The 17,177-nt window shown below is 45.5% G+C and overlaps 1 protein-coding gene across 4 annotated transcripts in view; it reads right to left on the bottom strand.

Moving 5' to 3' along the window:
- Positions 1 to 17,177, bottom strand: part of FOXO3 (forkhead box O3) — a 93,195-nt gene continuing 76,018 nt past the window's right edge. For 3 of the 4 annotated variants that reach the window (XM_075747841.1, XM_075747842.1, XM_075747843.1), the window contains 2 exons: positions 14,261 to 15,695; positions 1 to 1,364 (listed from right to left, as the gene is read on the bottom strand). In XM_075747841.1, the coding sequence (XP_075603956.1) occupies positions 14,295 to 15,695 (1,401 nt within the window). In that variant the 3' untranslated portion in view covers positions 1 to 1,364; positions 14,261 to 14,294. Of the gene's footprint in view, positions 1,365 to 11,964; positions 12,981 to 14,260; positions 15,696 to 17,177 lie in introns of all 4 variants that reach the window. The other variant, XR_012834486.1, reaches the window with a different exon arrangement.

The following is a 17,177-nucleotide window of genomic DNA, read 5'->3' as shown; positions in this document are numbered from 1 at the left end:
TTATAGAGAGGATCTATACAGCACCATACCTTTTATTATTATTATTATTAATTATTATTCATTTTACAAAAGAAAATTTTAGAAGCAAAATATATAAAACTGCCTTGTCTTTCAGTGTCATTTATCCCGTTACAATCTATGCTCATATGAAAAGCCATTTTTATGATACTGTCACCTTGCCATTCCCTCTCCTGCTTCTTCTGCCACAATGGATTATACATAATGAGAAGGAAAAAAATAATAAGGATATGTCCAAAACAACAACAACAGAAAAGAATCGCTGATGCAGTAACACACCCTGCAACGACTTGTGCCTCAACTCCCGGCGTTGCCACTTCAGGTCACCTGCCGATGCCCAGCTTCTACGCTTAGCTTTTCTGCCAAGTGGCATACTTCCCTTAATTTTTGGTTTTTTAAACACATCTTTACAGGTGGTTATGTTCAACTTGTCTGGCAGCTCAGCTTATAACTCCTTACCAGCTCGCTGCGGCAGTAGGGGCAGCCCTGCTAACGTAAGGGAGGAGGGGAGCCTGCTCCGGCGGGCAGCAAACAGGGTCCTGCCTCGGTGCGCAACAGCACCCGCTGTCAGTCCGTCCTCACGAGCCAAGAGGCAAACATCGCCGGCTTCCCTTGTTTTGCAATCAACCCTGGTTTGACGCTTACAGAAAACAAGGGTGTACCATTAAATTTAAGGATAGAAATAAGAAAGAAAGAAACAAACCAACCCAACAAACAAAGAGACCACACACATCACCTCTCTCTGGAATTAAGCCGGTTGATCAGTATAACGAACGCTGTATATTCAGAAAACCCTGACGTCTGAGCAGTGTTGGGTTATGATCGTTTCCTTGCGCATGCGCAGTATTTCAGATTCCCCAGGGAGAGAAAGCAAAAATGGTCAAAAATCTAAGGAAATCAAACTGGAGGTTGTGGGGGAGGAGGGTGGGCAGAAGGGGAAAACCTCCAAAAAGAAAAGCCAACTTAAAACATCCCATAAACCATTAATATATCGAAACACCACATACTCATTGACAAGTAACTACTGTAAGGGCTACACAGTGTGTTCTCAACAGGATGGTGCTGAACATTGTCTCCACAGCAGATGCTTGGCCATCCCAGAAAAGGAAGATTTTGCATACTTCAGAATGAGTTCAATTCCCAAAAAAAAGAAAAGAAAAAAAAAAAAAAGGAAAAAAAAAAAAGAGGATCTTCACTCAGGTAAAGGGCCTATTAATAGTCTGCTTCGTTAGGAAAATAATGCAGGGTTCACAAAGGTCATAAGCTGTAAACAGTATCACTGTCCACTTGCTGACAGCATATTTGGCAAAGGGTTCTCTCTCTACATCTCGTGTCAGTTTGAGGGCCTGGAAAGGAAGAAGAAAAAGAAGAAAAGACAGTGAGACTGCTGCATATAGGGAAAACAACAACAACAACAACAACAAAGGCAATCAAGCAAACCTCAAAACCCAACAACAGCTTACACTGACAAGTAATTTTAATTTGTTTGCACCCAGAAGCTTCAAACTTATAGCAAGGAGTAAGTTGTTCTGTGACCCTGCCTGAAAATGCTTCTCCTTTGCCAAGGTTTGAGCGTGCTTCTTTGCTGGCTTAGCTGCTCCCAAGCAGGAAAGAAAAAAACCTCTCTCTCCAGAGAAAAACAGCAGCCAAGTCTGATTTACAGTGCATCGTCTATTTGTTAAGCATATTTCCAGGTGAAGCACGGAAGGATCCTCCAGCTTTTCTCCATTTGTCATGACCCTTTCTCATTATCACCAAAAGGCTGGACAAATCTTCATCAGCATTTGATATCAACCATCACCCTTGAAGGACAGTCGAAGGAGGCTGCTCAAGACAGGAAGCAAGGAGCCCCAAATTTCAGTTCGGACTTTGGAGTTCTCCATTTTCCTGTTTGTGTGACACACCATCAATAGACATGGTCCACCCAGCTTTAAAAACGGGGTTAGGGTCCAGCTTATTCTGTAGCCATGAAACTTCTCTGCAGAGGGAGACTTGAAAGACACCTTGGATGCAGCATTGAGGTGACTACCAGGGGACAGAGTAAGTAGGTAAAACACTGAAAACGGATGAACATTTCAACCAAGGAGGCCAAGGGCCCAGGTTTTTAAAAGTACTCAGTAGCTTAAAGATACAGGCAGGCATTAAGTAGGCTTTTGGAAAGTAGGTACATTTAAACATTTCCATAAAACCTTTCACATCTTCAGAAAGTTCACCTGGTATCCATCTGCGTTGCTGGGTATGTAACTTCTGGCTCTGAAATGGCTTCTGAAACCAGGGCTCAGTCCCCTACACCACTGACAACCTGTCGAGGATTTTCCCTGAGATGACTGATTGGTAATTTTTTTATACAGTACAAGAACAAGGTGACACTTGCTGAAACCAAAAAGCCACTGGAGTTGATTACAGGAATGTCTTTAGTCTCAAGATCCTGGTATCAGGTGCCCTCAGGAAAAATGGCGGATTTAGGGGGACTGCTGGATTAATCTGGACCAGCATCTCCTGCAAGGGGGGTCACCCAAAGGCTTTCACACGATGACTCTCCATCACTGCCCCTCTCCTTTCTAAGGTGCCAGGCACTGATCTCATGATAACATTTTATTAAAATGACCTATTCTGATAATGCTAAATGATTGATGGAAATTTAATCATTTTGTCTCATGGTTATTAGAGCAACAGTGTGACAGCTGCTGCCTGCGCCATTAGGGGAGAACTTCATTCAGCACAGCTTAGGGAGCAGACAGATTGCGCGGTTCACCCAAACAAAATTTGGCTTTAGCCTTAATTATGTGGAGGGGTTTGGGGTAGACTGTTTGGTGAATAAAGGGATTTCCGACTGGATCAACATATTGATTTCTTCAGTTTCAAAGAGCAAATTAACGCTAGCCATTCGTTAATGTGACTGCCTGGCAACAACTCTATTTGGTAAGCGTGTCCTGATGGCCGTAACAAGGTCAGCAAAAGATACCCAGACAGGCCTGGTAGCCCCCAATAAAACCTGGCTAGTGGCTTGTATGCAGCTCAAACGAGTATATGCTCTTTTCTCTACTTCTCCTTAAAGCCTTGGCACCAGTGGTGACTTCCCAAAGCACAAACTGATCCGAAGGCAAGGCTCAGGTCCTGCGCATCGCAGCCCAGCAAGCCAGCTCGCTCTCAGGCAGCAGCCAGTTATGCTGAGCATGGGCTTAACTTCGGCATGTGTTGTGAGAAGTCTTGCCGAATTCAAATGGAGCTATTAATTAAAAGTAAATGAGTACAGAAACTCCCGATGAAGTACCAGAGTAGTGTTTAACATTTAAATTAAAAATGTATGTAAAATATTATACTATGAAACAAAGTGAAAAGAGAAAAAAACGGAAGACGGATGACGATGAGCATTATTTGTGGAAGCAGCACTGCCCGATATGTTTTCCTGAGGACGGCCGTCCTTCAGACAGTGCCAACGTTTAGGAGACAGATGCACAGCTGAGGTGAGATTTGCTCATAGCAGAACCAAATCACGCTCCATTTTCACAGCTCTGTTTACGTGGACTTTGCAAATGGATTAAAAAATGTAAAGAAGTAGATCGAAGTCTTAACCTGCATGCCTTCACGTTACCCCATTAAAGTCCGTAACAGATCCCCACACTCTCGCTGTCTCACCACAAAAAGCCTCCATTAACCCTGAGTTAGCGGCCTGCTGCTTCGCAGCAATGAAAATCGTGTCAGGCGGGGAAGTAAGCACTCCAGTTACGTCTCCATTTATCAGTGGTCCTCAGCCACAACTCCCCAGTAGTCCCCTCCCCCTGTCCCCAAATATCTCCAGCTGCATCCTGAGCCACCACAAGGTTTTCTCCCATTCCCAGCGGCTGTGGGAAAAGCTCGTCCTCTGGAGTGTCACCCTGAATTTGCAGAGGCAGATGGGGTTTCTCCTCTGGTGAGCCAGATGGTGTCCTCTAAGGGCAACACGCAGCTCTCCTCGTAAAGTACTCCTGTCCCTACTTTATCCTTTTTCCTGGACTTTACTATTGTGATGAAAAAAAAAAAAAAAGTAGAACAGAGGTCAAGGAGGGATACAAGAAAGGTGAAGTCTAGCAGAGCTGGTGGGTTAGAGCAGCATTTGCTAACTTGCTGCAGCAAAGTCATAGAGCCTTCTCCTACGTGTGACACGGTTTCTTGTTTCTTAGGCTGGGGGGAACTTCCAAACAGGGCACGACTGAAAAGCGTCCTCTGTCTGTATTTCTTAAGCCACTCCCTGGAAAATTCATTTCTCCCTTGAGAAGCTCCTCTGCCAAACCTGAAGCCCGTTTTCAATCATTAGGAAGTGGAAAGGAAGGAGGAACTTTAAGATCTTCTCCCAAAGTTTCCGAGACTTTCTTTTTAGCCTTAGACTTTCTTTTCTTAAGTCTTTTCTTAAGACTTTCTTCTGAAGAAAATGAAGACTTCCTCCTGAAGTGCAGTCTTCACAACTGAATTGATACCTGGGCTCTGTCACACGCAGAAAGTAGAGGCAATTCCACTATGGCTGTTTCTATCCCCTGGGTACAGAAGGTTGGAACAAGACACATCTGCTGGGCATCAGAAGAATCCATAATACTATATCAAACTATAGCTTATGCATGTGCATGTAGTCAGTAAAAATAATGAGATTAAAACAGAAACAGAAAAAACATTAAATGAGGGGTGAGGATGAACTCCTGCTTTGTCACATCCCACAGACATTTTGAACCCTAGGTGCTACATCTGTTTATCCTATTTGGTGGAAGAATATAAACCAAAAAGCAAATACTTCTATGTTTTCTAATTCTTCAGCTTGCAAGCAATTATGTGATAGCTGAGATGCCCCTTTCTTCTGTCCTTTTCTCTGCCCTCCCATCCTCTACCTTGCTACTGATCAGTTACAAATGCCACTCTTGCTTTGTGGCTGAGCTGTTGGTTGCGATTTCCCTCCAAGCAACAACATTTCCTCACCTCTCTCTCGCACCATTCCACCACTTAACTGGATGGCGGTCTCGCAAGCCCCACGCCAGCTCGCGCACCATCAGGGCAGCTCTGAAGGATCATCTGCTGCCTCCTGCTTTCTCCCTTTGATTCCCACTGGTGCCAATTACGCAGCACTGGAAATTTCTTCAGAATAGAAAGGTGACGCATTGACACTCCCCAAGAGCAAGGCACAGATAACGTGCACTGGCGGTGAAGTTTCTCAGTAAGCTAACGTAACAATCAGCAGATACAGTTTTTTGTTAAAAGTTATGTGCTCCTTTTCTTAATTATGATATGACAAACTACACTATCATAGAATCATAGAATTGTAGAATCAGTTAGGGCAGAAAAGACCTTTAAGATCATTGAGTCCAACTAGCACTGCCAAGTCCACCACTAAACCACGTCCCTAAGCACCACATCTACACGTCTTTTAAATGCCTTCAGGGATGGTGACTCAACCACTTCCCTGGGCAGCCTGGTCCGGTGCTTGACAACCCTTTCGGTGAAGAAATTGTTCCTCATATCCAATCTAAACCTACCCTGGCACAACTTGAGGCCACTTCCTCTGGTCCTATTGCTTGTTACTTGGGAGAAGAGACTCACATCCACCTGGCTACAACCTCCTTTCAGGAAGTACTGAACACAGTACTCGAGGTGCGGCCTCACCAGTGCTGAGTACAGGGGGACGATCACTTCCCTAGTCCTGCTGGCCACACCATTTCTGATACAAGCCAGGATGCTGTTGGCCTTCTTGGCCACCTGGGCACACTGCTGGCTCATATTCAGCTGGCTGTCAACCAACACCCCCAGGTCCTTTTCCGCCAGGCAGCTTTCCAGCCACTCTCTTCCCTGAGCCTGTAGCACCGCATGTATCAACACACAGCTCCTCTGTATGGCAACTTGCTGAGGACGTCCTGATTTGGCTGGAAGGCTTGTTGAGTGGATCGCATCTTGAAAAATACCACTCAAAGTTCTGTAGAACAAGTCTTTTTCCTGGGTACCACTCTGTATGACTCCCCAGGGACAGGAAATCCCAGTAACTACTTTTACTGTCCAGAGCCTGGGGATGCAAACATTTTGAAGGAAATTTGTATCCTTTAGTGAAAGATGTACGTTCGATCTAGCGCCTCTGCCCCTTGATTTGTCATCCTGCCGGCAGTACAGCTTCTACTCCAAAATGGGGGTAGGCTCAAAAAGCAAGACTTGATTAGGTGTGGGTAGAAGTTAATATTCTGCCTGAGGTTTTCACAGCTCAAGGCTGAAGAATACACAGTATTTTCTTAGAAACAGGGAAGGTAACTATTGCAGCCAATCCTTCTACAATGATAGAATTCCAACGTAAGATTTTTTTGTTTGACCAGGATAAAAATTAGGAATCCAGATGCCATGGCAGGTATGGCACAGTGACACGCTACAGGCATAGCATACGCTGCACTAGGACGGCTCTGTGCTGAGAGACAACGCTGAGGTCAGGGTGTGGAGACCAAGGGGAAAAAAGAGCTGGCAACAACGTATTTTTCTTTCTAAGGCCTGAACTTTAAGGCATGTTGCAACTTCACTTTTTCTTATTCTACTCATAAAAATAGATTTTTTCCAGCTCAAAATTGAGGACAGAGAGTGAGGGAGAAGGATGGAAAGAGGAAGAACGCTGGCACAGAACTAAGACTTATGGGAGCTAAAAAGTTGCTGTGCTGGTACTCACACAGACAAATAAAGCACAAAAGCGTCTCTTCCTTCTGTTGCTGCTCTTCCACTCCAAGAAACATTGCAAACCATAGCAGACAACTAAGTATTTTGGAAGTAAATGTAACTAAGGACAGCAGATCATTCTCTCACCCTGTATGAGCTCCCTGGGATGAAAGACTTGCCCAGAACTGTAGTGAGGTGCCACAACTATGGATATGTTATTCTGATATCCCACTTGTCTACAGAATCACAGAAACGTCCAACCTTCTGTTGAAGGCCGGGCCTTAGGTTAAGTTATTCAGGGCCCTGTCAAGCCAAGTCTGGAATATTTCCAGCAAGTAAGAGTCCACCACTCCTCTGGGCAGTTCTTTTTACCCTCAAAGGTGGGTAAGGTCCCTTCTACCCATTTTACAGATGAAAAGGAGACAGCCAGAAACTAGTCCGCTCATACTCCCACACTTAAAAGGAAAAGTAGATTGGGGTTTTCCTAATGTATCGAGACCTGATACTGAACAACTAAATTCACAGTTAATTCTGCACTTGCTTGCAAGAGGAGCAGGCGTGGGCAGACTCCACTACATATGTCACTGTGTTGTTGCCCATACAAGATGACCATATGCTGACACACTTGTTCTTACACCTACAGACATGTCAGCGTACAGTTATGCCGGCTTTCCAGCACAAGCACTGCCGATACCCAACTGCTGTTGAGAACCACCACATCTGGCTGGTTCAATCCTCTGCCCTGCCCAACAGAGAAAAGTTTAGATACAGGACATTATCTCTCTACAAGGTCTGCAGGCTTCTTACTTGACAACCTTATGGTAAATTTTATCCCTTTATCCCCTGCCTTTTGTTCAGGGGCCTGAGCAATGGGGTGGAAGCCCTGCCAGTTATGGGTGACACTGCCACTGACTGAGAGGCATCAGCCTGGGTGCTCAACACAGCACCTTTTAGGCAGGATGCTGCTGGACTAGAAGAAGAAGGGGGCCAAAAATGCTTGCAAAATACATCTTCTGTTAGGGGTAAAGTACATTGGCTGGATTAAGAGTGCTCTCTTTAGGGACTTGGGAGCACTGAGAAAGAGACCTCTACTGTGAATCAGAAAAGGATGGATAACTACTGCACCTGTGCAAGACCAGAGAAGGATTTTGCTTGCACTTTTGAATCTGAAGAATGAGAGCTGCTTTTAGAGTTAAAGCTACCTGTGTGCCTGGAAAAATCCTGAACTATGCATTTATAGTGCTATGGAAACGTGCTACATACTCTTTATTCTGAATGTCCTCATAGTTTCTTTTTCTCTGCCAGGTACCAAGCCTGTTTTAAAAACACTCTCTCTGCTATGGAGTCTTCTCATTTTCCTCTGTGGTTAGTTGAAAATGACAGGCCAATAATGCTCACACAGGTCACTCACAAGGATTTCCACCATGCTGGTATAAGGCAGAACATCCTCTGTCCCAACTTAGAAGTGGTAGAAAAGGCGAGAGAGGGAAGGTCCTTCCTCAAAACCAGATTTGCTCTACATTTGTATGAAATAAATTATCTATGAAAGCCAGGAGAAGCAGGCAGTACAAGGGAAAAACAATAGGCAAGATAACCAGCTTAGCTGAAAAAGTGCATAAACACAAGCCATTCTCCATGGCATCATCTGAGGAGAGAGGCTTTTTTCCTGGAACAACGGCAGACAACCATGGCTACACAGTGGCCTCCGTTAGCTGAGCTGCGCCTCCGTCCGATTACTGGTCAGCAGATGTCCACTCCACCAGACTCCAACAACTGCCACCGCGCGCAGTAATCTGAGAGGAAAAGCTGATTAAATGGCCCCCGTAGACTGGACCAGAGCGGAGCGGTCCCACCACCCAGCCACAGGTACCTGATGTAACGGGGTCAGTGTCCCCACGCGGTCGATCAGGAGCAGCGCTGATGGGAGCATCCTGCTGGAGACCCTCCAGCAGTGGCACTGGGAATCTGGGAGGGCATTGCGTGAGCATCCTTCCTTCACCCTGCCTCCCCAGGCCAGGAGAGAAAGGCCAGCTATTTGCGTATGGTACTACTCAAATACGTGCACTCCTGCTGGCCTACGCTATACCTGTGCTCTTCGGCTGTCATCAACATGAGACTTAAACCTCTCCAGCTGTCAGTTCATCACTTTGGCTGAGTGCTAAATTGCTATGAAAAAAGATCTCAACCTTTCCTCAGCTGCATGACGCTATGTTTCTAAAAAGGATCTCTTATTACGCACTTCTTCAAGAAAATATGTTTTTAGGGGTGCTATTTAAAAGTCTGGCTCAAAAGAAGGAAAGAAAAAAGAAGAAAGACCTGTAACCATCCCAGCTATCAGGCAACGGCATGTCTGGGGACCAACACTGATCTGTAGCTCTAAACAATCATTACAGCTCATTCACATGAAAAAGACGATTTGTGAAGACTCATTCTGTAATAAAACCTGCGTGCTGCCAATCCAGGGAGGAAAGCACTGGAGAGACCAGTTGATGCGGGTTGTTCTAAAAATATCAGTTTGTGCTGTCATCTGGTGAGAGTATGTCATCCTGTAATCTTGGCATCTGCAGGGACAGCAAGTTTCTGCCTAATTATTGCTGCTGAATCACATGACAAAGCACGAGGTACTAAAAAATGTATCTATATAAAACACCAACAGAAGAACACCCAAACCACAGGATCAGACCACTGTCCTGGCTTCAGCTGCTCTACACTCACAACACAAGCCTGCGGAGGCAATCCTGTTTTTTACAGATCTTTTTCCTCGGTTAATAAAACCCTAAAACATAAACCCAGATTAAAAAAACCACCAAAACCAAAAAGCCTTACTCCCAGGAAGAGCGAGCGATTCATCTGTTTGTGTTTCAGCTCCTGCTGCCTTCACACAGCAAAAGCCACAGCATCCCTGCAAGTGTAGGACTGGCCCCTACGTGCAAGGGGCTTCGAGGGGCACTGCAGCCAGCGGGACCGCACAGGGGGCTGCCCCAGTGGGGTTTGCCTGGCTTTCCCCTCTCCTCCCCTCCAGCAGCCATGAGCGTTGAGTTTGCTCCTGTCCTGCTGGTGTGTGCCCGGGGAGCGAGGAGTTTGCTCAGGGCAGGCCTTCCTTGCAGTTAATGGGATCCCTGTTCCCAGCAAAATACATTTTCTACACAGGTATTTTTGTTCAAAGACCAAACTTGGCGCGTGTGATGTTCAGCTAGTCACAAAACCACCTTTCAAAACTTGGGCTGACTGAAACAACACTTAAATGTTAGAAGCACGCCACCGCCTTAACCACTAACCTGTTAGAAATGGAGCAGAAGAATTTGCTGCTCCTGAATTTCCTTTAGATTTTTTTAAAGGCAACCAGTCCCATCTTGGCTCTGTGTAAGAAACCTGCCAGCCCTACCCCTAAGACCTCATTTTTGAAAATAAGAGAGCAAGAAGCACAGCTATGGTCCTGAGGCTGTCAGCATCCTCAGGCAAGAGGTCCATCAATTCTGGTTTCTACATTTCACCTTTAATGAATAGACAAAAAGCTTTCTGCTAAAGAATAAAAATCATCTTCCTTGTGACGTATTGTCCAGAAGCCTCTGATTCAAAACTGTATCCAAATGGAGATCTTTTCACTATCTACTTCAACTTTTAAGATGGTGGTGTAGTGAATAGTAAGTCATCGTCAGGCCTATGCATTCATCTTTAGTATGAACTTCACACAGAAACAGGTTGAACGCCAATTAATAAATTGGCAATGAGTCCAAACTGATATGAACTAATGAAATACCAACAGGCATTTTGTTATGTTTCCTAGGATTTTGCTTTATCAGAGATGTTAATCATCAAATTGTGCGAACATTACATGATGTTGCTATTAGTAGCTTCTGCACTCTACTGCTACAGTAAGATGATGTGGGACCTAGATGATGCTAGGGCAAAATGAGTGACTTTAACTGATCTCTGAAGTATTTTACTTGCAATTTTCGAACGAGTCAACGTGACTCCAGCACAGCTCTGTTACAGAGCCCAGAGGCATGCTGCTAAATGGTACATCGAAATCTCTCTCAGGAGACGCAGCTAGATGAGTTTTTCAGATGGAGAAATCAGCTCAAGAAGTTCCTGCCCTTCTTGCACTTAGCCATCCTTCAGCCCCTGCCTGAGCCCTGCCAGCATCGCTGCCTGTGCAACGCCGTTGTAAACTGGATCACTGAAACAATCGAGGTAAAAACGCAGTCTGTTTGGGACTACACTTTGGTGGATGCCAAGTCCCTTGGGACTCGCTGGCTGAGAAGGACCACAGAGCAAAGTGCAGAGCCGTGGGAACCCCAGGCTCAGAGAGGACCCATTGATTTGAAAAATAAAAAGTATTCTAGAGACAGGCGAGGGGATGGTGACGTCTATTTATTGATAAACAAGCTGAAAAACCAAGGTGATGGTTATTGGAGTGGGTGGTGGGCATATCCAGTGCTCTTGGGAAGCAGGCAGAGATAGAGGAACAGAGGCCCCAGACAGCTTAAGAGGGGAAAATTATGGCTGAGTGAATAAAGCAACAAAAAAGCATATTGATTTTCTCCTTTCTTGTAAGAGAAAAAACCAAAACAACCCCAAATTCGTTTATATGCCTTAATTACAGCCCTCTGAAAGGCTGGGCAGGGCCAGTGCGGTGGGACCAGGCAAGGCTCTCTCCAGGGACCGTGCACAGGCTTACATGCAGCAAATGTGCACAGTCGCTAAACCTGCAATGGTGGCGTCTCCTGCAAGGGTTTTTTCACTTCCCCTATGAAGAAACTGTAGTTGATTTTCTTCCAAAGTAAACCCCCCTCTATACCTAGAGTATGTATAAACGAAATACCTATGTATTTGGCTGCTTTCTTTTCTTCCCCAAAACTGACTCCAACGTTTCTCTTATTTTTCACAGAAAACACAGCACTCAGTATTCCCAGGTATGCCAATAACCCATTGTAAGTGCCTCTGCCTGCCTGCAAAAAGCACCTGGCTGCCCTCGTGAAACGGATTTAGCATGAGCAAGCGCCAGGCTGCTCTGCTGAAAGCATTCCCCAGTCTTCAAGCCTGTAAAGATTCATTCTTGGGATCATGAACATTGCAGAGAGAAGATTTTAATTGAACGGTCCCTATTGCTACAGCGAAGCGGAGAAGTAACCGAGAAAGCAATTCAGAATGATTGCATCCGATGTCACGCGAGGCACCCCTATATCAAAATGTGAGATGCTCATAGGGAAGCAAACTCTCAAACAGCGCTGCTTAACAGATGAGGAAGGGTGCATGATGAACCAGCTCAGCAGAAATCACCTGTGCTTGCACCTGATATCGGAGGCACCCCGCAACAGCCGGTCCACTTGTCAGAGAGGGAGAGAGGCTTCCACAGATGACTGGACAGTAATCCGCCGAGGAGAGCTGTCTGGTTAATACATCTGTCCTCTGCAATGAGACTCTGCTCACACACATGTGTCAGTTCCTTTATTTGGAGGGAGCAGCCTGAAAAAGATCACGGTGGCTACGCTTTCTGTGAATGGCACAGGCCATGACGAAGAGGCAGAGGCAAGCGTCGGTGAGGAGGTGGTGTGGTCTGCCTCCTCCGTGCTGCCTAGGTAGGTCTCCCCATGGGCATCTTCTACCCATACACAGCAAACGAAGATACGAAAGCAAGAGGCTGCCCTATTTGCCTGTGTCAAGCACAGCTGTCAATAACATCTATTTTTTAGGCCTCATTTGGCAGATTGTACTGTTGGATGTTTCACAGTGATAAAGTTCCTACCGCATTTTATTTTTTTCTTTTTTTTACCTCATGCAAAAAGGGTTTTTAAATCCTAACAGCTAATGCACGTGGAGGAAGAGAGACCTGGTCAGCAAGCGTGACCTTCTGCAAGTTTTTCCTTCCTGGTTCATGAGTCAATTTTTCTTTTTTTCCCTTTTCTTTCTTAAATTCTCCAGCACTGGAACTGAAGGAAAACCAGAATTCAGCTGTAGCCCTGGCCTTGCCAAGCTGCTGTCTCATGCAGGGTCAGCAGGACATGGCATTCTCTACAGCCTGCCCCCACAGCCCCTATCCTGGCTGTGCACTGCAACGCTCTCACTTTCAGCGAGAAGATGTGAAAGAACCAGAGGAAATCCTCCCACCAAAAGAGAAAGGACTGTGCAAACCAACTGCTCCACTGGAGCGAGGCAGCTTTGCAGAATGACTCCTGTGTGGTCTTGTTCTTCCTCACAGCCAGCGGATCACAGCACACGTCTCCTGTGGTACTCCACACACACAGAAGACATTTGGGAGGTTCACCACTGCTATTCACCTACTGCAAAGCTTCCCCTTGAACATCTAACTGTGAAACAGAGAATGAAAACTCAATTAAAGATGAAAGGTGGAAATTATGAACCATAAAGTCAGATGACACCGACTCCTTCTTTCCATCCTTCGTCCAGAAAATAAGAAAGTTGGAAGTAAGCTGCAAACTGAATGTATGCCTCATTTAACCTCACCACTGGGATACTCTACATACTATTCTGAAGTTAATAGAACACTTTCAATAATTTATAGCTAACCTTTTATCCTACTATATTGTGAAATCTACTCCCTTATACTAATAAATAAACAAAGGAGAAAGGGCACTTTGTCTGGCATCTACCCTGTAAGTCAGTGAATATGAACGTATGAGTGGGCAGAAGTATGGGCAGGAGCCTGCAGAATCACAAAAGGATGACAGAAATAATGTCTACAAGTTCAAATGCCCCCAGCTGTGGAAAAGAAGCAATGGAAAAAACCACATCAATCTGGAAAAAATTAATCTGAAGAGGCTAATATTTGAAAAGCACCTATGTCAGAACCCAAGCCTACGGAGATTCTCTTGGTGGAGTCCAAAAGAAAATGATACCCACCCCAGTCCTGGGGCAGACCAACGACTTTTGCATATTTAAAACATTAAACCCAGGACATTCCTGGGACCAAGATCCCACCTTTGCTATTTCAATATATAATTCCTCGATTTGCTACTTTTTTCTTTTTTTGCCAGGAAACGCAATTTAAAAAAAAAACGAAAATTTTGCTAGACTTGCTGTACCACGGCAGCAGTGCAACTCTAATTCAGTCCAGACCTGTCCCACACACCCGATCCTCAGTGCGTGCACTGGTCTTGCAAAGCCACTCTTCCTCCTTTCCTGCAGTACTATCGCTCCACTGACTGCAAAGCCCCTTGCCCCATCCCTACGTAACAAAGCTTGGCTACCTGCGGCATCAGCTGCAGAGAAGAATCCATCTGTTGTGACTTCAAAGAAGACAAGTTGGAGCTCTGTGATTCCTAAAACCCACAAATATTCCACCTTGGTTTGCCTGATCTGTCATTAACATTTCTCATGCCTAAATTAAGAAGGACACATAGCATCAGATGTGTGCTGACAGTGTTGCAGCTGAACAGCTTTTATAGCTTAGCCTCGTTTCCCTCCACATCTCCAAATGTTTCTTGGTTGTGCCTGTTGCATACCAACACATAGCAAGCCATCACAAGCAAAATTAATATTATTAGTGTGCACTAACTATTCAAGGTTTGGTGCAAACTCCAATAAAACTAAGGAATCAAGTATTTTACCACATCTAGGGGGCACTGACCTGTTTGCCCATTTTCCCTGTTCTCAAAGATCCTTCAGCCTGGTACCCAACTCTGTGATGAAGCCTGTTTAGCACCAGTGAAGTTCCCCACATTCAGACTGACAACATTCTGAGCTGAGATGAGGGAATCAAAGTTAAAATCCAGCCCATCTGCATCCATGAGTTCACTGCGGATAATGGACTCCATGTCACACTCCAAGCTCCCATTGAAAATATCCAAGTCCAAGTCACTTGGGAATTTCTCATGTCCCATGACCGGGAGGTTCACGCTAGAAGAGTACAAAGAGGAGCCTGAGAGCGGGTCAGAAAGTGTTTGCATAGACTGATTGACAGGTGACTGCTGATGTTTGGTGGATCCCAAGCTGTTTGAGTCACTCAAGCCTATGTTACTGATGGAATTGGACAAGGCACGGCTGCCACTGAGAGAGGAGTTGTGGGACTGGTGCTGGTGATGAGGCAGGCTCTGATTGACCAGACCGCCCTGGCTGGACTGCGCAGCAAACGACATCATGGGATCGTTGCGGAGCATTATATTCCTGCGGGAATTCTGGGCGGACACAGCTGTGCTGGCTTGTGACATGAGTGGGTCAGACTGTGTCATCATGACATCGCTGTGACTAAGTGCATCAGAGGCGAGGAGATCCTGCAGCGTCTGGTTGTTGTAATGAGAAATGGAAGAGAAGGTGGTCTGCTTGTTCTCCTGAATGGTCTGCATGGGCGACTGGCGGAGGGAATTCAGGGACGACGGCCCAAACACGGCATTGTTGAAACTACTTGATGGGGAACCCAGCCCTGAACCTTTGGAACCATATGGAAAACTGGAGCTTCTCTGCATTATCCCTCCTGTGGGCGACTGCTGGGATGGAGGGAGTGTTATATTGTCCAAGAGGTCATCCATGAGGTTATCTGTCAGTCCATCATTCAAATTCATTGTCCCAGCCATATCAGTCAACCTAGGCAACTCCACAGTACATGGTTTGTTTACTGATGGGGACAAGCTCGATGGACTACTGTACAGCATGGGAGAAAGCGGAGCGTCATCATCTTGAACATCATCTAGTTCGGTGCTTGCCAAAATCGGTGACAAGCGGCCACTGATCGTACTGGCATTTGAATTTGTACGGGAACGAAAATCTGTCCATGCATCCAGCTCGTCGCTGCTGCGGGAGGTAGGACTCCCTGGCCACTTGGAGAGCTGAGAAGGGCTGTCCTCGCTCGTCTCCTGGGCAGTCTGCAGGGCTGCCTTTTTCTTAGCCGCCCGCCCTCTGCTCTTCGTGTACTTGTTGCTGTTGTCCATCGACACAGCACGTCTCCGGGGCGCCTTGCCACCTTTTCCACCATCTGGATTGATCATCCACCAAGAGCTTTTGCCGGTGCCTTCATTCTGCACCCTGACGAATCGGCTGTGGAGTGACAAGTTGTGCCGGATTGAATTCTGCAGGAAAGGAACAAATCAAAACGTTAAAACCAGCACCCCTCTTCTTTTGCTACCCAAATCTCAATCACAAAATCAACATCACATGAAAACAGCAATATGAATAAAAGCATTGGGCCCTCCAGGACATCAACATGGGTTTTTTGGGTGGTAAATACGGGAGGGCTGGGGCATGACTGCAGCATGGCTGCATGCTGCTGCAAAGCAAACCCCGTGCTTGTAGTAGCTGTGCATTCCTAGGACCCACTTTTAAACCCCAAAAGTTGCATCCTAAGGAAAGAAGGGTGACACAGCTCCACTCCTGCTAGCAAGGAGGTAGACATTTCTCCCTTACTTTTGACTTAGGAGAAACACTCTATGCTATCAGCAATCTTGCCATCAGTTCCTTGAAATAAAAACTGCAAAGACACTGCAAAAATCTGACTGGAGGGGTAGTCACGCTCACTGCAGCCTCTGCAAATGTCTTTTAAATTGTTCATGGGCATGTGTGTTGCGTATTTGTTATAATAATTCTTGAGAAAACTGCAAGTGCTATTGCTCCTCTCCCACAGGCACTCTGTGCATGACTAAGCTGTACTTTCTCTCTCGATTAGAGGCACCAGAATTATGCCCGTACCGCAGTAGCCGGCCAGCTGTCCCCTCGTTATAGTATCCTCACAGTCTTCAAAACATGCTGTGACACAGTACACGATGATATCCCTGTCCCTGTAAGCTGCCAGATACAGAGTTGTACAAAGTTGCTGTACACAGTTGGATACCCCATGCTGTACAGGATGCTACGAAATACAGTACTTTTAGGGGAGCCCTTGCACAGTATTTCAGGGGAGCCAGCTTGCACTAGTCAGCAACATCTACTGTCCAAAAACCACGTTGGCTCAAACCGATGATATCACCTCAGGATGAGAAAGAGGTCAAGAAAACCAGCCCACACACTGTACCCCTAGTGAAATGGCTCTAGATTTAAATCAAAATAACTGAGATGAAAATCCCACTCCACTGCTCCTGCTGATCATGGGCTTAAAATACGGTTCAAAGGACAAGCAAATAGTATTTGTTGAGTGAGAATGTTTCCAGGTTTGGTTTTGGGCTTTTTTTCCATGTGCAAGTCAAAAGATTTTTGGCGCTATCCCATATTCCTTTGACAAAATAGTTGTGCTATTCTTCCAGGTTAAAGATGATCCAGTTTAAAAAGTTGCACGAGTTCTTTTTTCTTAATTTTTGGCAATTAACAGGTATATCTATAAAGAGGATAAAATCACATTTGTTCTACCAGCATGCTTTAAAAACACAAAGTCAACAGGACCATAGCATAATCAAACCATCCCGGATAAGTGTCCTTCATTTACAAAGCACTTAAGAAATTCCAGATTTAAATGGGCAAAGAATGAATCAATCAACAAATCATTCACAAGCATCTCGACATTTGCATCCTTAGGATAAATGGATGTTTGACATAAGTGCACTGGAGACACATTTGATGTA

The sequence above is a fragment of the Balearica regulorum genome, chromosome 3, assembly GCF_011004875.1.
Source record: "Balearica regulorum gibbericeps isolate bBalReg1 chromosome 3, bBalReg1.pri, whole genome shotgun sequence".
Taxonomy (NCBI): domain Eukaryota; kingdom Metazoa; phylum Chordata; class Aves; order Gruiformes; family Gruidae; genus Balearica; species Balearica regulorum.
This window is presented reverse-complemented; position numbering and strand designations above follow the sequence as displayed.